This window comes from Haliotis asinina, chromosome 10 (genome assembly GCF_037392515.1).
Source record: "Haliotis asinina isolate JCU_RB_2024 chromosome 10, JCU_Hal_asi_v2, whole genome shotgun sequence".
NCBI classification, from domain to species: Eukaryota; Metazoa; Mollusca; class Gastropoda; order Lepetellida; family Haliotidae; genus Haliotis; species Haliotis asinina.
Window position 1 is genome coordinate 30,940,421 of NC_090289.1, and position 22,627 is coordinate 30,963,047.

General features: G+C 37.9%; 2 protein-coding genes across 2 annotated transcripts in view; one reads left to right on the plus strand and one right to left on the minus strand.

The window, feature by feature from the left end:
- LOC137299162 (electrogenic aspartate/glutamate antiporter SLC25A13, mitochondrial-like) overlaps window positions 1-5,039 on the minus strand; it is a 38,453-nt gene extending 33,414 nt beyond the window's left edge. The window contains exons 1-2 of the mRNA XM_067831714.1: window positions 4,997-5,039; window positions 4,798-4,869 (exon numbers count right to left, since the gene is read on the minus strand). Of these exons, the coding sequence (XP_067687815.1) occupies window positions 4,798-4,869; window positions 4,997-5,014 (90 nt within the window). The 5' untranslated portion in view covers window positions 5,015-5,039. The remainder of the gene's footprint in view (window positions 1-4,797; window positions 4,870-4,996) is intronic.
- A 20-nt stretch (window positions 5,040-5,059) lies between these two features.
- LOC137299164 (histone acetyltransferase type B catalytic subunit-like) lies at window positions 5,060-21,043 on the plus strand. The gene is made up of 11 exons (XM_067831716.1): window positions 5,060-5,184; window positions 7,381-7,452; window positions 7,806-7,881; window positions 13,087-13,228; window positions 14,138-14,279; window positions 15,711-15,864; window positions 16,105-16,209; window positions 16,602-16,708; window positions 19,020-19,171; window positions 19,509-19,625; window positions 20,167-21,043. The coding sequence occupies exons 1-11, from the start codon at window positions 5,133-5,135 to the stop codon at window positions 20,335-20,337; spliced, it is 1,290 nt and encodes a 429-aa protein (XP_067687817.1). The 5' UTR covers window positions 5,060-5,132; the 3' UTR covers window positions 20,338-21,043.
- The last annotated feature ends 1,584 nt before the right edge of the window (window positions 21,044-22,627 follow it).

The window sequence follows — 22,627 nt, forward strand, 5'->3', positions numbered from 1 at the left end:
ACAATGCCTACAAAATTTCAACACCATGTATCTTTGAAAAATCATTCTAACCAATTTCTTGATTACTACTCGTTAGTAATAAACTAATAATCATTAATTGTTTGATTTCGAAGAATTCCAATACAATACCATAGACTTGGGCCCACGATCAGCTAATACCAGATGTATATTTTATAATCAGTTCACAGGCTATGTGAATAAAAAACTGTCCACAGGCAGCCTCGCTCCTGGTCACTGAACCATAAAATAAATCTATGAACCTCCTGTTTCTTAGCAACATTGGTGTCAGGACTTTTTCGCTGGCAATTACTATTCATAGACAGCAAACAGCGTACCCATGCTATGTAACATTTCGTAAATATATGATACTGGCTGTATGAATAGAGGAGTATGGTCTGATGGAGTAATTATCTGCTGAATCAGCAGAGCTCATTTGGTGGTGGTGTACGGTGGGAGTGTGTGGTTTATGAACATCTGGATTGAATGTTCATTAAAAGATTTTAAGTGGGGAAACACAAGAAAACAAATTACTGTTTTAACTTTTTTGGAAGTCAAAGGGATGGCAGGTATAACTTTTCGGAATTTTACTTTAACAACAGATAAGAGGGATTCACAAAGGTTTCAGAAGAATGTGCATGCAAGCCAATACAAAATCTCTTTTCAAGTAACACTATCACTGATTAGTGTCTAAAAAATCTAATCAGAGGACCAAAATCATGATGATAAACATGGCATTGTTAGCAGCCCAAGATACATGTTGAAGTTGAGCTATTTAATACACATTAAGTATCTTATGTCTCATAAAACAATTTACATAATTACTTGATATCACATTTCATAAGAACAACAGATGAATGGCCGAGAAACTGGCCAAAATATCCTTTTCAATAAGGTTGCAAAAGCAGCCATTCTAAATGAATCAGAAAATGTGCATATTTTTCTAACGGCTGGGGTTATTCATAGAAAGTTTTACCTTCACCACATTCAGTGGCGTTAAGTGACTTCGAGTTAGGTTTGACACTGTTTTTAGCAATTGACATGACAAGCGAATGCTTTAATCACTGAGCTACCCTACTGACCTTGAGGTTCTAGACACAAAGTATCAAATAAAACATATAAGACTGAAGTGAAAGTTTAAACAAATAGGAGGACAAAGCACAATGCCATGGGCTTAATCCACTCTTACTAATTAGGACAAAGTGATAAAAGGGATGTCCTAAAATGTCCACAGTTTTGAACACAAATATATATTATAATTAATTATTTTGGCACTTCATGCTTCACTCCTTTACCATGTTTAAAGCTGACAAGGTATATGATTTCAATAATGGCAAACATCATTCAATTCAAACCTGAAACATGAATACAGTATACAGTATTTACTTGATAGTCACGATAGTCAAACAATATTCAACATTTTCACATATCTGCAAATGATCATTAATACGGATACTACTATTCATGTGTGCATGCTGTGTATGGAGCCATCTCTAACTATGTTTATAAATAGAATTTCAATTCATTACTTGCAAATACTGGAATAATATTTTCATCAATATGTTAAAAATGAGTGTTTCTGCAAAACGTGTGTGTTCTTCATCAAAACAAGGTATGGAAAACAGAATGCACCCAAGACAGGCAGGACAACAGACTATAATGTTAAAAATTTAATTTGGCAGTAAAGTATTCAATGGTTATGTTAAGTTAAATTTAACTGTTTGTAAGGTCAAATAATGTCAAGAAATATGTTTTGTTCTTGTTTCACTGAATAACGACACATCGACTGATGACTTGTTATCGTTTCCTATTTTTTGCCAATAGGCATCAAGACTTATAAGAGATTGACACATTGTGGTAGGTGAGTTGTCTAACGTGCCAGGTCAGTAATCCAGTGAGTTTAAGGTGCCAGGATCAAGCGCACCAGTGACTGAGTGCAAAAGCCTTGGAAGTCAACTTTGTGTGCAGACTTTTTCAGTACTGTCACAATCCCTATGGAACAGTACACGACCCTGTGCAGTTAAAGAAGCCACAAATCCGTTGCCAGATGGTGACCATATGAATATGTGCAAACACCTTGTTGCAGGTACAACAAATGTGCAGTATGGACTTGGAGAAAGTACTGTGACTATGTGTCCCAGTTCACATAGTTATGAATGGGTACTTTGAAAGGATGGGATTGACATATTAACATGCTTTGCCTAGTGGCTGTGCAAGTTGTATGATCGTCAGGGAGTTGAGACTGAAACCATATAATGGGCTGTTTTGATTGACATCTAAAGATCAAGGGAAAAACATAGCGCTTTGAGCATGCATGTACATAGGATGGACTATTGCAACTATGTAAATACCCATATAACAATGATTGTAATCTTAATCTCTGCGTATAAAACAATGCTTACCACAGGATATTCATATCAAATTCTAAATTATCATGAACGATGACACCTGAGTATAAATATGACATTCAATCATGTCAAAAACATGAATTGTAAAATAGGCAGCAATTTTAATAAGGCAGCAAACATTTGCAGATGTAAATGGCAAAATGCCAAGTTTCCACTCTCATATCGTCTCTTACTGAAACCATATGAACATGAATCATTATTTCCCATTTGAGAACTATTGTTGGCATCTGATAATGACACATTTCAACAATCAAACAAGGACCAGACAATCTAATGATTTACATCATCAGCATCTATTTACTAACACAGTTGGGATATGTTGGTATCTATCAAAAAGGTGAATATGACCACCAAACTGATCTGAAATATTGCACAATTGTTATGTTTGCTTCTAGTTTTGATAATAAGCATATCTGTATTTCAGGTAACTATCTTACCTACTGTTTTATTTGTGACCCTACTGTTTTATCATAGCTGGAAATGTGTGAAAAACCTAACATTAAACATTTAAAAAAAAGCAGACATATCTAAAGTTTATGGTAGCCAGTTTGACCTACAAACTCAAGAAACACTGCCACAAACATCGGGTCCAAACAGCAGTTGTGTTAAACACTGTACAATACAGAATGTTCTCGTTCTATTTAAGCTGTTCTCAGCAATATTCCAGCTATATTATGACGGCCTGTAAATAACTGCGTCTGGACCAGACAATCCAGTGATTAACATCATGAGCATAGAACTATGTTAACAAGACAGACCACATGATCATGATAGTTGCCTCTTTTGAGAAGCATCAGTTGTTGAAGATCAGCTATAACCTGGACCTTCAGAAGGAGTTAAAATGAATGAGAAAGCATATGGTAGTGTTGACATGAATTAAAGCGATGCTAAGACATAAGTTCAGAGGTGTAGACTCAAACGATTTTTGCTGGGATTGAAGATAATGACTACTATAGTTGAAATCTTGAGAACAACCTTTTCCAAAAACCTTTTAGTCATTTAGCATTTACAAATATTGAAACAATATTCAGACATATTTACAGCAAGCTGAACAGGCTAACTGAAGTTGAGTCATATTTTATCTCATTCGAGATAATGCTGTTCAGGAACATCACAAGAACACACAAGACAAAACACAACAATTGACAAAAACATCATGCAAATGCTGAATACTGACCAGAGATATTCAGCAGCTACCTCGGACATGCAGGACGTAAGCACATGACATGACACAAACTGACAAAGATTATGAAGTTGATCTGTCCACCCGCCAAATTATCTGCTAACTTGCAGTGTATAAAATGAAGTGGGGGTCACTGTGGTTATCCTTGCTACTACACTATCAGACAGTGGGATATTTTAATCTTTAAACATGCAGCATACTAAGAGCTAGAACAAATGCCCCCTGACGCAGATACTTCATTTGAAACACTGATTTGTCTGGAGACACTTCAAAAATAGTGAATGAACTTTTACTGCATAAGCTAAAAATGTTTATAAATATATATCATATAGAGTAAAAATCCATCAGTCCTGATGATTACATTATTCAGATTCTAAAATTTTGTTTCTTGCAGAAATGTAATTTTGTCTCAGTGTAACCATCCCTGGTTCAATTGTCCGAAAGATGGGTTACAGTGGTCATAACAAATGAAATTTCTGCCTTTAAAATCATCTGAGATGTAACATATTGCCTGTCATGAAACAGAATTGAATAGGTTCAGACAATGTATAACACATAGTTTGGCCAGTGGGCAGTATGGGTACAATACAGTCAGAATATGTATCTCCAATCTCCCCTAGTCTATATACTTCTATTCTAAACAAGAACTAAGTCATGTGTGAGTTGAATATCAAACATATAAAAAAGATATTACTCATAAAAAAGTAATTACTAACTGAGAATATAATGTTGAACACCTTTGGTTATCTACGTTTGAACACAAGTTGTGGCTAATCATATCAACAGGAATATACTTCCAAAATAGATTTGTGCAGTAGACACGATCTAAACTCCAATGAATTGTCTATAACTTTCTCCAGTATGGCAAATATTGCTTACAGTGTGAATCTGTATCCGGTGGTTAGTTCTAAATCAGTAACCGTATTGTACTGCCCTGCTTTAAAGTCTGTAACTAGTGCGTACACGCATGACACCAGTAATGAATGAAGGGTACACACTCTAAGTAAGTCAAGTTCATTTGACACATGAAAAACCCGTAAAGGTCACACAAGACAGACACTGAAATATTGATCACGGATAAAAACATTGCATGTGCAGTGAAGAGAGGGAACACGAGGGTCATTGCAAGAGGGTGAGGGAGAGGGATCGCAAGCGGTCGCATAAGGGGGAAAGCTTGTTATTGCATGCAGTTTGTGGTGAGTTTACAACCTTCTTGGGTGATTCGCACTCAGCACGTTTGGGGATAGGCCATAACTTGGAAACAATCTCCAACTTAATACCCTGCAATAACAAAGTCGGTTCAAAAGTTACATTATATATGGTTTTCTTATTTCATGCATCCAGAAATATTTAGTTGAAGCTCAACATTCAATTGACATTCATGTTAAATTCACACACCAAAACATACCGTGTCTTTACCCGCCATGTTTTACGTCGAAGGTGAAGGCTATCACGTGAGTTGTGCGATTTCATTGGCTGACACGTTTCCTTGTCCACGTGCTTGGGTTGCAAACAACCCGGAAGTAAATGGCCGGAGACACCGGATGCACCTTCAAAACACACGCGGGAGTGGAGAAAAGGAGACGAAAATGGCGGGTAAGTGTCAAATCAGCGTTAATATCATAGATTGACAGCTGATAAAGAATAATTAGAATAAAAACAATGGTCAAGAAGGAAGTTTACGCAATAATTATCGTTACTAGCCTTTTGTAGCCTCAACGACTGAACCAGTCAGTAACTGCAAATATTTTAAGCTAATGCTCAAACTGCGCATGTATGGAATTGTAAACAGTGGTGTAGTACGTGTATGATCGTTTTCGTGTAACGTGTGTAAACTGGTTATTATTTGAGCTGGAAGATTTTGCTGTTAATAAAATGATACTCAACATGCAAAAGTCATAAAGTGCATCTGGTGCTGTTTTTGCAGCTGTCAAGTGCGGACAAACGGAGTTTCCAAATATTAATGACAGTCATAGTAATTTGGATAGGCTTATTTCATTTTTTTTTTTGGAGTATTAGCCAGGATTTTGTTTTTTATTTATCCAGAGTAGAAAGGATGGCTCTGTTGTTTTCCTTCCCCAGGATAGTTATGTTTTCTGTGTTAATAATCTTTTGATCCTGTGTGGCATGCGAGTTGCGTTTTATGTCGTGTATACCATTTCAGCTAGAAGCATTTTCAAGCTAAATGCATGAAATGTCACTGCCAGGTTTCCGTCATGAATAACAACAGCGTAAGTTAGCAAAACCAGGAAAAGTCACAGTTTGCCATTCTTTCGTTTGTAGCATCTTTGACATGTCAATTTGTTACCAGTGTTTGGGTTTCTAGAGTAAAGCTAAACCAGTAAACTAAAGCTTAAAGATATGGTGTCATTTTCATCTAGATTTCTGTTAGATCTAACTATCACTTATCCAAAGCGAGCTGAATTTGACGATTACATTGCTAGCGCTATATCAGGGAAGTACTTGCACAATCGGAGTGCACAAACAGTTACATCAGTAACTGGCGTATACCCAGTTCCTGTCGTGAGACGTTTTATTGACAATTGCAATCCAGAAGTTAAGTTATATAAAGAGCAAATATTATTCATTATTCAGTGTTAGATTTGGGTGAAACTTTGAGTGGGTCCAAATTGATGAAAATAATGTTTCTGGACCCCCTCCAATGGTAAATAGATGGGCAGATGTAAAATGGAGGGGGTCCTCACTGAATTTGATGAGTCAAAACACTCCAAAACCCTCTCTTGAGCCAGCACTGATTATTATTTACCCTAGATCGTTAATACGACTTCAGAAGCAGAAACAATTGCCTGTATTATAAAAAAAAAGCGAGTGAAATTCAGGATGATCAGTCGTCTGCTTCTGACGGGTTATGTATAAAACAGGAAGCCACGTGATCAAAACACTCTCGTTGTGCAGAGGGAAAAGTAAGGCTCATTGTCGAAAACACTTACAAAATACCTGGATGTGGCAAGTGGCTATAGTTCCACTGATACAATGTGCGATCACAGCTTTCGACTGTGGAAGCTGTACCAATTTACACTTATCAGAGGGGTACACAAAGTAAGCAGTCTAGACTACCAGTTGTTGGACTTCCAGTTTTGTGGAAGTCGCAGTGACTGAGCAGCCTAGACGTCTGACTTTGTGTGCTGGGGATTAGGTACCTGACTCTGAAGGTGTGCGTTCAAATCCCAGATGGGACTCAACCAAAAATGTACTAGAATTTGTACTTTACTGGGAAAGTAAAATCCCAAATATGACATGTTGATATGATGTTGTCAACTCTATTTTTGTAAGAAACACATGATAGTTTTGTGTGAAATAGAGGAATATATCTTTATCACTCAAGGTTAGCAAAATCAAAACTTCAAATGATATTAAAGATAAAAATTACACTTTTGTCTTACCATGCTTACATCGTCAAAAACCGCTAACACTGTGATACCTGATTGTGATTATATATACAAAATTATGCAACATTTTGGTTCTAAATAATTCTGGAATTGTTTTGTTTTAATTTTTAGTTTTGGTTTTTGTTTGTTTCTTGTAGACAGTGTAAGTACTTGGCTGTATTGAAACAGACGTCAAACATGCCACGTTAAGATTTTGGCAAGCAAAGCATGAATTACTTTACAAGCGTGTATGTGAAGGGTTATGCAAAATGAAGCAATCATTACTCTCTATTATGGTTGCTAATCTTTTGGACCTTTTCTAGTGCATAAGCCTTCTTTGGGATATGTTCCATTTGTTGCCTGTGAAAAGTGCTTGTGATGTGTCATTGTTCTTTTTGGACAGGTATGAGCTTACTGAAGAACAAATTTGAGTCGTACAAGTGTTCAGCAAATGATGTCATCCACTTCAAACTTGGTAAGGGGTTTATAAACATTTACATATCATCATTTCCACTTAAATAAATGTATGAAGTCGTATGAAGCTGAAATATTTCCTTGGTATTTGCATTACCAGTGAATATGAAGTTTGATATGCATTGTTTCTAGTTCTGTTATTGCCTTGGCCAAAAACTGAGACTGATTTCAAGAACAATTTGCAAGTAATCTTTATTACAGCCCATTCTTCATATTCTCAGACCGAATGAATGTATACTCCCCTCCAGAAACACGATGAAGGAATGTGCTTTGCAACCTTGTTAAACTATGTTGTCTTCCTATGAATATGGTTGGGGAGTGGCAGATCGATTAAATTGAATAGTTTCATTTCAGTGCGTCAAGAATCGGACATATTTACCGAAACGACAACATTCAAACCGGAAATGACCCACCAGCTGTTTGGGGATCAGTAAGTAATCCATGAGTAGTCACTAATGAGGGCCTGCAAATCTCATTAAGATTAGATGGATTAATTCAGATATGTTGCAGTGATTGAACTTAAGCGATAACTGAATCATGGTTCCACACACACATTGAAGAATGGACGTCATGGAGACGCACAGTATTTATCCTGGGGAGTCATTTTCAACATTTGGGAGTCAGGAAAATTTCATATTTCTTTGTGTAAATTGAAAAGGCAAGAGTTTTGCAAAGATTTTTTTGTTTTGTGTTGTATTGTCATTTATATGATCAGTTGATAAATGGTAATATTTCCATAGTTAGATTCAGTCATACCAAACTCTAGTAAACTGAACCAATAATCACATTTGTCATTTATTCAGTGTAACAATACTAACATACGGTTATTAACACAACCTAAAAGAAATATCTTATGAATACCTTTAGCATGAAAATAGTAAGATTAGTTCAAGGATTGGGAAAGGTGGGGCCTTGGGCCATTTGACACATTAGAATAACAAGTGGCTGTTGGCCACTATTGATAAAGCTAAAAGGACAGTGACCCATTCTGTATTCACAAAATGGCTAATAATCCTGAAAATGGCCCATTGTCAAAGCTCACTTTTCCAATCCCTGTTATTTACTAACAACATTTGTGAACTTTGTGACAGGTTATCACATGCAACAACAAATCACTTCATGTTCTTAGGTGTGATGTTTGTGTTAGTTGTTTTTAGTATTGTTTGAGAGGCATTCTAGGAGTTGCTGAGATAAAGATGACAAGAATTTTTATGGATGATCAACTTCTTTATTGCAGGGTAGCGACGTTTCGGTATAGATTCTTATACCGTTTTCAAGCGTGTGGGGAATGGCAGGGGGAGTACAATATATATACAGCAGAGATGAGCATGTGATGACAATACAACAATAACAGGATTAACAATAACTATTTGAGGTAACAATACATTAGAGAAGTGTTGAGGTAAGCTGATTAAGGACTGAAGCCAGCGGGTGAGTTGACAGAAGCCAGAGTGAGATGAGTGGATTAATTGGTGGAAGCCAGGGTGAGTTGAGTGGATAAATTGAGACTGGGGGCCAGAGTGGGTTGATTAATTAGTGTTAATGATGCAGTTGAATGCCGGAGAGACAAAGACGCCTTGATCCCTGTTGATTGTTGGGTTGTGTCTGCGGATTTGTACTGCTTCAGCAAGTTTGCGTTGTTTGAAGTCATGTTTGTTGCTAGCAAGTGTTGTGACAGTGTCCCAGTTGATGTTGTGGTCAGGAAATTTGGTGATGTGTTCCGAAATGGCTGATTTTGTGTCACCTTTGTTTGTGGAGGTTTTGTGTTCTTTGATGCGTATGTTGAGTGGTCTGGATGTTTCCCCAATGTAGTTGCTGCCGCAGCTGCAGCTGATGTTGTAGATGACGCCTTTAGGGTGTTGTTGTTGTGTACTGTGTTTCCTACCGTTGGCCTTAATGATTGTTTTGAGGGGTGTTCCTGTTGTAAAGTAGGTGTCAATGCCTGCTTGTTGCTTGAGTAGGCGACTGATGTGGTGTGATGTTTTGCCGGTGTATGGTAGTGAGATGCGTATGGGAGCGGGATCAGGCTTGGTAGTAGTGGGTTTGGGAGGTGGGTTGACAGTGGAGTTAATGACACGGTTAACAAGTTGGGGAGGGTAGTTGTTTAGTTGAGTGAAGACATGCTTGAGATGGTTTAGTTCGGGTTGAGGAGAGACAGAGGATAGGTTTAGGGCACGGCGGGTGAGGGTAGAGATGATGCCTGTTTTCAAAACAATCATTAAGGCCAACGGTAGGAAACACAGTACACAACAACAACACCCTAAAGGCGTCATCTACAACATCAGCTGCAGCTGCGGCAGCAACTACATTGGGGAAACATCCAGACCACTCAACATACGCATCAAAGAACACAAAACCTCCACAAACAAAGGTGACACAAAATCAGCCATTTCGGAACACATCACCAAATTTCCTGACCACAACATCAACTGGGACACTGTCACAACACTTGCTAGCAACAAACATGACTTCAAACAACGCAAACTTGCTGAAGCAGTACAAATCCGCAGACACAACCCAACAATCAACAGGGATCAAGGCGTCTTTGTCTCTCCGGCATTCAACTGCATCATTAACACTAATTAATCAACCCACTCTGGCCCCCAGTCTCAATTTATCCACTCAACTCACCCTGGCTTCCACCAATTAATCCACTCATCTCACTCTGGCTTCTGTCAACTCACCCGCTGGCTTCAGTCCTTAATCAGCTTACCTCAACACTTCTCTAATGTATTGTTACCTCAAATAGTTATTGTTAATCCTGTTATTGTTGTATTGTCATCACATGCTCATCTCTGCTGTATATATATTGTACTCCCCCTGCCATTCCCCACACGCTTGAAAACGGTATAAGAATCTATACCGAAACGTCGCTACCCTGCAATAAAGAAGTTGATCATCCATAAAAAATTCTTGTCATCGTTTATAGTATTGTTTTTATATAATGTTGGGAAAATAAGAGATTCTGATGTATTTAGATAAACGCATGTAAATTCTAATTATACCTATGTTTGTATTTTGGGCTGAATAAAATGTCTGTCTGTCTGTCTGTCTGTCTGTCTGTTTTTAGTATTGTAACTGTAAATCACAACACCAAGTGCAACTAAAACATATGTTTATTCAAACACCCAGGGTTGCTCTATATTCTGGAACAGTCGGACAGCTTTGTAAAAATCAAACTATCATTGTTTGCTTATCAGATTGATTTTATTGAACGGACTTCTGAGGGTCACGAATAAATTTGAGTCAGGCTTGACTCATATGATACTTTTTACAAAATTCTTGCATCAATTACACTGGAATCCTGCATCACGTAAAACCCTGCTGAATGAGCTCTCTCTTTGTTGTGGTTACAGTTGACATGGAACAGGGAACATGCTGGTTCTGTGATGATTTGTCTGGTCAGAAGTGAAAATAATTTGAATAAATCTCGTAAACAATAAAAATATATTCTCATTGGAACTGTTAATTGACCTAAGAATCCATACTTTGTTCATGACATGGTCTTTAGTAGGACTATTGGCAGATACATGTATATTAATTTTGTCCTTATCCTGACTCGTACTTAGCTAATTCCTCGTGAGTCAGGATAGGTATAAATATCTAGTTAATGAACAAAATTACATTATTGCAATGTGTTGTGTTAATCGTATTACAATATACTGGGAGCTAAAGTGTTTGACTGTAAATGGTCCTATATGTACATGCAGATCCCATTTTCTACATACCAAGTGAGTGAGTGAGTTTGGTTTTACGCCGCTTTTAGCAATATTCCAGCAATATCAGGGCGGGGGACACCAGAAAATGGGCCTCACACTTCTACATACTAAGACCTCCAAAACAAATGAGATGCTTCTGACAGGATCCTTCCAACACATAGGTTGGATAGTTAGAGATCCCTTTACACAATTCCTAGTATATGAAGTATGGCGTTTCAATAAATGATTACAATGGGGAACTGCTGAGGTAGCTAATACCTGAGGGTTAATGAAAAAATATTTTACCCAGCATACCAGCTCTCAGGGTATAAATTGCAATGCACATTTTTTTAAAACTGAATTTTAAAATTGTAATGACGTGCAGTCTTTTTGGCAACCAAAGTTCACTCAGGATCAGCATTTGAAACAACCGCTGGCCCAAATGCCCAGTGTCCGTTGTTATTGTACCCGACAGGCAGTTTCAAGTATTTTCTGGTCCTTGTGGACTTCAGTAAATTATCTGAGGGATCAAAATAAGAATTCTTTTTTTGGCACTGTCATGATAATTTAAATGTGCCATTTAATTTTTAGGTGTGCCATAAATTCATGGTCTATAAAATGAACTTCAAAACATTACATTACTTGAAGTGAATGTAAAAGTTGTATTTCTAACATTCACTAATAAATCATGAGTGATGAAAAAATACTAGGTGTGCATTTTTGTTTATTCAGTGATCTCCAACTTTGAATAGACATTGATGATTTGCTGTCTGTCTAGCCAGTGTACATTATTATTATTCATTGTTTACAATGTCTCTTTAAATCATGAAAGATAATAATGGTTAGAACATAGTTTAGTAAGCTTTCACAAACAAACCATGTTTGCCATTAGGGCTCACAGACAAGAATTTACCTGTGTCATTTCAATCTTCATCATCCCGTATGTACATCCAGATGACACTAATAATTTTGATCCCGGTCTGTCAATTCATTGTCAATATTATTCTTTCTCGTATTGTTTTTCTTTATTAACATCGGGAATCATCCATGATCTGCTATGTTAAGATAACTTGCAGTATGACCTCCGAGTATTTCAGCACTTTGTGCATTGGAAATGTCAACACCATCACTGTTTGCTGTAGGTTTCTTACGAGAGCATGTAGAAATACAATTATAAATGAGTAATTCTAATCTTTTGCATGTGAAATTTTTATTACAATCCCGAATCATTTCAAAGTTCATTGTTTTTTTTCTATATGCTGCTGTTTTAAGGTACTTTTTAAAATTAAGACGATCAGAATCTGTGCAAACTATTTCTTGCGTGAAAAACGCATGTTTCTGCGTTAATGCGAACAGTGACCATTCCTTAACAAATTAAAACTTCTTTCTGAGCCATAGGATTTGCTCATTGATTTTGAAGAAACAGTGTGTAGTCTATTTGTTTGTATTGGTCTGACGCATCAAAGTGGGCCTGTAGATTTTAAAGCCTGCAGGTCTAATAAGGAGACTTTGGCAGTTGTCTTTTGCAACAACAATTGCAATTCTTGAATTGTATCATCTGAAGTCATTTCTCATAAATGTACAGTTTATATGAAACAAAAACAAACTGAAGTAGTCACTTTTTCATAACTGTTAAGAAACTTGAAGTTGAAACCCAGATCAACTTTGTTTCAGAGATAACAGGTCCAGAAAACTCTAAATCAAGGTGAACCAATCTGGTACATCCTGTATTTTGCAGTGGAAGTCAATTACCAAACTATCGATAGTCAATACTATTGATGCATCAATAGTTTTTTGTTTCTACCATAGACCAATTGCTATTGGAGACTCACCAACTGCATTCCATGGATATATTGAAGCCTAGTTACAGTCCTATTGGTCATGTATATACACACTGTAAGTGGAACTAAGTGGTCAAATTGTTTTTTGTTTTTCAGAGAAAGTATATTTGGCTACAAGGACCTTGTGGTGGAGATGTATTACAGCGCGTGCAGGCTCTCCACTTACGTCAACATGAAGTACAGCGAGAAACTCACTCCAGACAAGATAGTTGATAGCGCTGCTATTTCCCTGCCTCCAGTAAGAATAATATGTATTATCCACTCTCACTGTATTATCCAGTATCAAGGTCCTTCTCTATGATCTTATAAAATTTTCTTTCTTTATCACCAAATGGTGGTTGAGTTGAGTGTATAATATACTTCGTGATTAAGTGATCTCATGAAAGTACAAGTGATCCTTTATATTTTTTCCAAGTTTCTTCACAACGTTTGTATCACACAACTTATGAAGGAACCTGAAAAAAAAGCACTTGTGCTTTCATGTGATCCATTTTTCTCTTCCCTCAGTGTATGAAGTTTAGTGAGGTGATTGTGTTTTACACTTTGCTCCTTCAATAACCATTTGAAGAAGTTCTAAAATTAACTTTAGATCTGAATATTGAGACCGTTAACATTTTCTTGTGATAGTATTAAGAAAGGTCAGAAATGCCTTTCTGAGGTTGGTATCACATCAACAGGTGTTCGCATAATGGTTCTGAAAAACAAGTCTCTTAGATGTTCAGTCAGTGTTTTGTCAAATTTCCAACATTTCATTATGAAAATGGATTTGGTGTTAGATATTAGAAGAATCCATACTTTCATCACGTTTGTTCAGTCAGAAAAGGCCAGAGTAAATAGAATAGTTAAATGTGATTTCTCTTTCAGATGTTTTTATTTTCATCTTAATGCACAATATTTTACATTGGTCGACGGAAGAAAATATCAATCATTTTGATGGGACTCCACAGGGTTTGGGAAAGGCAGGGGCCATGGGCCATTTTGCACATTAGAATGAAAAATGGTCCATTAGAATTTTGAAGTTTACTGTTGACACAAGGGCAGTGGCTAATAAGAAAGGAAATGGCTGATAATCCTCAAAATGGCTCATTGTCAAGTTCTCTTTCCCAATACCTGACTCAACTTCTGTTTTTTCACATGTGTCTTGCAGCCGGACAATGTTCTACCAACCCTCACCAAGGAGTTACCTCCCGGCTTCTATACTAGCAGGGATGAATTTATTACATCCCTTGCTAAAGATGCCAGCTTCAAACCTTTTGGAGAGAAACTGCATTCATATACGGTCAACAAAGGTAAATCTACAGAGTCACTTGATGTAAAATTTGTTTGATGGTCCAAGGGTGCTGGCCCTGTGAGTGTGAAGATCTGGGTTATTGGTTGTCACTAATCCTTGCTTATTGTAAAAGGCGACTAACGAAATCAGGTGATGAGGCCTGCTGACTTAGTTAGTCAACAAAGGTAAATCTACAGAGTCACTTGATGTAAAATTTGTTTGATGGTCCAAGGGTGCTGGCCCTGTGAGTGTGAAGATCTGGGTTATTGGTTGTCACTAATCCTTGCTTATTGTAAAAGGCGACTAACGAAATCAGGTGATGAGGCCTGCTGACTTAGTTAGTCAACAAAGGTAAATCTACAGAGTCACTTGATGTAAAATTTGTTTGATGGTCCAAGGGTGCTGGCCCTGTGAGTGTGAAGATCTGGGTTATTGGTTGTCACTAATCCTTGCTTATTGTAAAAGGCGACTAACGAAATCAGGTGATCAGGCCTGCTGACTTAGTTGACAAATGCTAGCGTATCCCAATTGTGTAGATCCATGCACATGCTGTTGATGACTTGATTGTCTGATCCAGACTTGATTATGTACACACCGCAGTCATGTACCTGAAATATTGCCTAGTAAAAATATAGTTGGGCCAGTGACTGAGATTTATGGGCCCAACTGGATTTTTAGAAGATAGTGCATTTTCATGGGGTCTTTTTGTACCTGAGGCATTTGCTTGTCGCACTCAAGACCCATGTTCGATTTCCCACATGGGCACAATGTGCGAAGTCCATTTCTGGTGTCCCCTGATGTAATATTGCTTGATTGTTTCTGGAATATTGCTTAAAGTGGTGTAAAACTAAACTCACTGACTATGTTGATGTGTATCTTCATATCCAGATTATGTAGATCAGTGCTTACAATTTTGATCAGTAAGTAGATTGTCTTGTTCATACTCCATTATTTGCAAACTATTACCATCTAGTTGAAAATTACATTGCTGAATACAGTATAGTCAGAACAAACAACACATAAATATCACAACCGATGGAGCAAGGCTTCAAAGACATAATTGTATTGACATCCATGAATTCTCACCTTTCATGTGTATCACTTCTAATGCCATTGAAAGATTTATTGATTGTGTTGGCTTTTAAAACATTCTATATATCCTCACCATACGTGGCACATAGGTAGATCTGGTGGTATACTGTTGCCTTTTGGTAGTTTGGGAATTCTAAATAAGATACTTTTTGTGTTTCTATGGCAACAAGTTTGACTTTTACAGCATTTGATGGTAGTGTTCCTTTCTGGAACAGAACTGAAAAACCTAGATACTCTCCTGCCACTTTGCCATATAGACACTAAAACATTTGACATAATCATAACTGGCAGACATATTTATGAAGAGTATTTTGCCATTGCGGGGGATATTGATGACACTGTCCTCTTGGTTTTACAGACAATGTTAATCGCGAGTTTGAGATCTACAAGACTGACATAGAAGCACCCGGTTTTCGAGAATACCATGACAGACTCCAGACATTCATCCTCTTCTACATTGATGCAGCATCTTTCATTGATGTTGATGATGACCGATGGTCCTATTATCTTGTGTAGGTTTCAGAGGTTCTCTTGTTTCGCCCAACACTTTCAAAACAAGTTCGATGCAAGCGACTACCTTGTAAAGATATCTCATTCAGCATTGACTTACTGTAAAATATTGTCTGCCACTATGTAAAGCATGTTTGAAAAAGCTCTGCCTGAAAAAAATGTGAATTCTAAATTCATATGATTTTGATAATTTAATTAAAATTCTTTTGAATCATGATTTAAGATGACTTTTGTACTTTCAGATTTGAGAAATACCAATGTAATGGGAATCCAATGCATGCCATTGTCGGCTATATGACAGTCTATAACTATTATGCTTATCCCGAAAAGATTCGACCAAGAATCAGGTAAAACATTATGTTGTTTATTTCTGCAATAGTTTCACGTTTTAGACTTAATGTAAATCATGCTCATGCTCTTAATCACAGGATTGCCTGGTCCAGATCGCCACCATATAGCTGAAATATTGCTGAGGATGGCGTGAAACTAAATTTACTTTTCCAAGGTTGTTCATGCAATAATGAGATGGTTTGTTACAGCCAAGTGTTGATCTTGCAATAATGAAATGGTTTGTTACAGCCAAGTGTTGTTCTTGCAATAATGGGATGGTTTGTTACAGCCAAGTGTTAATCTTGCAGTAATGAAATGGTTTGTTACAGCCAAGTGTTAATCTTGCAATAATGAGATGGTTTGTTACAGCCAAGTGTTAATCTTGCAGTAATGAGATGGTTTGTTACAGCCAAGTGTTGATCTTGCCGCCCTTCCAGAAGCTTGGTCATGGTGCTCAACTTCTCCAAACCTTCTACAACAGCTGCTACTCAAACACTGATGTCCTGGATATTACAGGTATTTACACCACAATGATATCTCTAAAAGTATGGGTTAGAATTAGACTTCAGGAATCCTTGTAGAGGGATGTGAATAATGACGTGAGTGAGTTGAGTTTTACGCTGCACTCAGCAATATCCCAGCTGTATGGCGGCGGTCTGTAAATAATCGAGCCTGGACCAGACAATCCAGTGATCATGAGCATGAACAACGATCTGCGCAATTGGGAACCAATGACATGTGCCAACCAAGTCAGCAAGCCTGACCTGTTCTACCCTGGGCCTTCAAAATTATGTGAATAATTGGATTGGATTGGTTTATGCAACGCTATCCTGAGATAGATAGATAGATAGATAGATAGATAGATAGATAGATAGATAGATAGATAGATAGATAGATAGATAGCAAGGTGCATTGCAATGCACCCCATGTCCAATGGCTAATCATTTGGTACTTCATGGTTGCACTTTATGTCGAATAACTTTTGACTCATGTAGGATGTACGGAAATTGATGGGCGATACCTCTAAATCTGTTTTTTCTTGTGTCGTCTACAAAATCTAATGGTGGCTACGAAAAGATTTGCCTCACATTCCAGTGAATAAATTTTGACAAAAAACATTCAAATTTAGTGGTGTGAATACTGAGAAGAGTAACTACACTGCAACGACTTTACGAATACAATACCACAGGGAAAAACAGCAAGATGGAGGATTCAAATCATTTTATTCACACACCATCTGAAACCTGTGCTTAAAGCAGTTAAAAATTAACATTGAGGGGTTCAGTAAGATAAATAACTTGTTGACTGGTTCTTTGGGCTCAGGGAGCATAAACAGACATAATGGGTACATCAACCCATAATCCCCTTGTGACCAGTGAACAACTTATATTCAGCAATATTCATGACATGTGTGCATTCAACAGGACCTGACCCCACAATGATGAATGATTCTGTTTTAACTTTGCAATACCTTTATTTATGAATCTCAATTATATGATTACTGCTACATAACTGATTTATGAGCACACAGATGTTTTACAACCAGTCATTTAGTTCCCAGTTAAAATGTACACTGACAGTTATATAATGTTGGAGGATTTATCATGTTTATTGTTACCTGCACTGGATGCAACGTTACTAAAGGTAACCTGCACCAGTCATTGGTAACATGCGAAATCTTACCCTGTGCATGGATTGATGTCATTCACGTCAGTCACTGGATTGTATAGTTTAGACTAATTTTTTTACAGACTGCAATCACTTAGTTATTAACAGACTTCAATCATATAAATGCTACATCACAACAACACAAAAGATAACCTGTGGCTTACCATCTGGTCTGGGGCTGTGTATTGGCGAATTTGTTGTATTTTAATATGTTGCGATTGAGATACCTGTATTGTGATATATTTGGAGCTGAAGTGGATGGTATTGATATGCTGTGATTCTGATGAGTAAGTGAGTTTGAGTTTTAGGCCACAATCAGCAAAATTACAACTAAATGGCAGCAGCCTGTAAAGTCTTGTCCAGACAATCCAGGGATCAACAACATTAGCATCAATCTACACAATGGGGATGTGATGACATATGTCAACTAAGTCAACTGATTCTGGCCACCTGATCCTGTTAGTCATCTCTATTGACAAGCATCGGTTATTAAAGATCTTTTTTTTTGACAAGCATTGGTTAAAGATGAGCTTTAACCTGGTTTTTCATGTAAAGGGCTCTGATAGGAGCAATCTCAAAATAAAATTGGCATTATATATGTCTTTTTTTTTTCTTTTTTTTTTTTCCTTTTCTTAACATCAGTCAGTAGCCATGTCGTTTCCAGGGCATAACTAAAAAAATGTTCAGTTCTTTTGTCAACAAAAATTTGTTGATATATCAAACAGAACCTAAAGTAGAGCCTTTTGCTAGTTATGGATGTTTTAGCATTTCATATGATTTCCATGGAGAGGTGACCTTTGTTTGTAGAGCACAACTCAAACACCATTCAATATCTTTTAACAAAACTTGGTAGATGCATTACATGTCCCAAAGTCGTTTTGCTATTTACAGATTTTTGGCATTTATATTTTTCATGATTTCAATGGATTTGGACTTAGTCTTAAAAAACATCAAGGGTTCTTAAAAAACATCAAGGGTGAACTGTAAGTAACTGTCAGATGAGAGAAGGAATTTGTCATCATCTCTTGACTCTTGCATATGCAATTTATAGCTTGTAAAGAATGCAGTTTTGTCAATTTATTACAAAGGGAAACATTTAGTGTTCCTTGCTGCCTGAATATTACTGAGTGGAAATAAACAGCAGTCGTTTAAATTTCAGTTGAAGACCCATCTGAGAACTTCCAGAGACTGCGTGACTTTGTTGATGTGAAGAACTGCATGGAGCTGACTAGCTTCGAGCCAGACAGGTTGTATCTTGGCTTCTCCGAGGACATGGTGATTGAGGCACAGAAGAAACTCAAACTGTCACGGGTGAGCAGTCTTATTTAAACCATTTTTTTTCATTTTCAAACAAATTAAAACATGATCCTTCAATGGACTTGAGAAGTTCAGGGTTAAACTTTACTTAAACAAACTTGTGCAGTAACAGAAGGACTCGTGGTCAGCCATGCTAACTTAGCTTTATTTAGTTATTGACAGCTGTCCTATTGCTGTACTATTGCTGAGTGTGGTGTTACACAAGAAATATAATACCCAAGCCTTTTCTCATACTATCAGTAACTGTTTGTCGTCACAAGCTGCTGTGCTATAATATTGATAATCTTTAATGTTTTTTTTTAAAATAACACAAATTGACTTGTCCCTGCAGCGTCAGACAAGGCGAGTGTATGAGATGCTGCGACTCCGAGCCACAGACCCAAGTAACAAGGAGATGTACCGACAATATAGACTTGACATTAAGAAGCGTCTCAATGCACCCTTCCAGGTAAAGCTATTGTAATATGGCAAAGAGATAGATTTTTGTGCCACTGCATTTATGTTAAGCATAATAGCGCTGGAGAACTTAGCCGACAATCAGTGAATTGCTATTATCAAAAATAAGTAACTGGTGATGCCCGCATAGGCACACATGCACTCTCACAACAAATTCACTTGCTTACAGGCAAACAAGGATAAGTTGAGCACCGTCCTGACAATTGACCCATATTAGCTTGTATGAGTGCCGCCCTCTGGTGCTTGCCATTGTGAGTAGAGGGGCCCAGGTTGTCCACCATGTGTAGTGCAGCGGGGGAAGCCCATGGCTTGTCTCCGCACCGAATCAATTTCATCAGCATGCACTGCACATGCACTTGCCTACATCTGCTCACCCTCTCTCAAACCAAAATGGGTTGCCGTGCACTGCCTACTCGTAAACACATTCTCTGCGCGTGTCCAACTTATCCTTGTTTGACAGTAGATGACATGTCTGTTGAGTAGTGTTAAACTCGCTCCCATTGCCCTACTCACCCTCTCACTCGCTCTTGCAGAAGAACGGGCGTGACTTCAAGAAGCTGGAGAAGGCTCTGCAGCCTGAAGAGTTGTCGCAGACCCTGAGCTGTATGTCCCTGGAGCAGCGTCACCAGTATTTGGAGAAGGCCTTCCAGGAACATGTGGATGTCTACCGTCACATCCTGGACAGAGTCACCATTGCCTCATGACGGCAGACACAGTTGCCTCCAGCTCATGGTTTCTAACTTAATTGTGGATTAAACCCCCTGACCTTGTCTTGTCCAGAATGTGTTCAGTTATCACCGGAGGTGTGAAAGACTGATGCCAACAACCTCTTCGAGACAGTGGTGGCCACAGATAGACTGTGTTAGGTGGCACAGGGATAATCATTCATCTCCATTAAAATGATGTCAAGGAGGACAGTTGTAGCATTCTGGCATCGTTTCAGTTTCCATCTTTGTGGAATATCAAGAAAATATTTAGGTGTCTTTTTTATAGGCCCGTTACAATACATGACCTAAAATAGTTGTTCATCGCAATATTGGTGTTCCTAGGATGGAAAACATTCTCAAGGGTTATTCATGAATGTTCAGAAGACTCCCAATGCACTCCCAATGCTAACATACCAATCTTCACTCATGAACATAAACAATGGTTGTATCACTGGAATACAGTTGTAATGGTCCTTATTGGGTGACCATATGACTGTAAGTTGCTGTGAATGTCTTTATGACATGTTTTTCTGTACCACAGAGCAGTTTGTCTGATCAGTCACTGGCAAGCTTTGATTCAGAGTCTTAGACTCGCTTCATGGCTGTTCTGGTCTCCTTGTCCATACCTGGTTCAAGACTTTATGTATATCTTTGTGTATATATGTCCATATGTTCCAATAAATCCATTCGGATAAAGTGCTAAGGAGGTCTTGATGTCTTATTTTATCTTGATGCCTGTGTTAATTAGTCATGAAAGTTAGAGTTACTTGATCAGAATATTTCATATCCACATTTTATTTGACATGAACTGTCAAGCCTTAAGTTTCCAAAGAAAAACATTAATGAGCAGTATTAAATCTAAAATGTTGAAGTTGAACATAAGCATGAGTATTTTTTGTGTGACCATGGCACAGTGCATTCTACCAGCATGAAATGGGATAACAGATGATTTTCACACCAGTGAAGATCATGGTTAGAAGATTGTCTTCAGCAGCCCATTCATGTCATAGGAGGTGATACTGACAGGATTGGGTAGTCAGGCTTGCTGACTTGGATAACACATCATTATGTTCCAGTTGCGTAGATTGATGCTCATGCTGTTTGTCACTGGATTGCCTGGTTCAGAATTAATTTATTTACAAAGCACTGTCATATAGCTGAAATATTGCTGAGTGTAACATTAACAGCCAACCAACCAATCAGCATTATTCTGGTTAGCTATTAAGGTGTACATTTGTAACCCTATTTGTTACATCTGGTAACAAAGTCATATATCTTTGAAGAGTTGTCTTAGCAAGATACATGCAAGAGAAGACTAGGGGATCACAGTCGGGCAATCTGTCTTGTATGATGCATGTGTTTGTATCCCAAGTGCCTCAATACTCATGGGATCAAGCACTGGATTGTCTGACCAGAGTCAAGTTTTTACAGATCATTGTAATACTGTTATGTAACAACAAACACTAAAGCTCCCACACCAAGCATGAACACAGACTTAGTATAGGGAACTCCTAATCTCTATTGCAGCTGGACATATAACCTGTTTAAATAATGCTTTGGAGACATACTGCAGGGAACTGAATTCTTGAGTTCAGTAACTGAGGTTGAAAGTTTCCCAAATCAAAATACTTCTTGCTTCACAAGTGCCATCAATCGGTTGAATTACGACCTCTAAATCCCCACAATTTCATCTGGTTGCATTAACTGCACTATGCAAATGGTTTACATGAGCTCCTACTACCAAAGAATTCCTTGCAAGAACAGGAAGGTGAATTTCAACATTTGACTTTACAACCGACTGAAAAGCAAGGCGTTTTGTGAATGCTTTGATTGTTACAGCTTAACATAGACTGGTATGAACTCATTGAAGCCAGACTGTGCGCCAAGGTACGGGTGGTGCATCACTCTTTAAAGACGATGCTTTGGAATCCGTTCCACAGATGGCAGAAAACTTTGGTCACATATCTGCTAGGTTTACAGTCAGTGTTTGTCTTGGTGTCGTGTGTATTGAGTTCGTTATGGGGAATGGACATTTGATTGTCAAGATACCTGCTGACAAAATGTACCGTCTTGCTCGATCAGCTACATACACGGGTTATCTTCAGTATCCCATGCTTGTCATAAAAGGGCGACTCATGGATTCCGGTGGTCACACTCGCCGGTTGGCACGTCATCTTATTCCAACTGATCTTCCTTGTTATCCCCCGGCATGTAATAGTCGACGCCTCGTCTGCCAGTCCTCCGTCCGTTCGTCCGTAATCATTTTGTTTCCGGAGCATAACTCAGA

Excerpts from the sequence above, each read along its gene's own strand:
- LOC137299164 (XM_067831716.1), top strand. The coding sequence starts at position 5,133 with ATGCACCTTCAAAACACACGCGGGAGTGGAGAAAAGGAGACGAAAATG. Across the intron at positions 7,882-13,086 it reads CACCAGCTGTTTGGGGATCA|AGAAAGTATATTTGGCTACA; the intron begins GTAAGTAATCCA and ends TTTGTTTTTCAG. Across the intron at positions 19,172-19,508 it reads AGAAACTCAAACTGTCACGG|CGTCAGACAAGGCGAGTGTA; the intron begins GTGAGCAGTCTT and ends TTGTCCCTGCAG.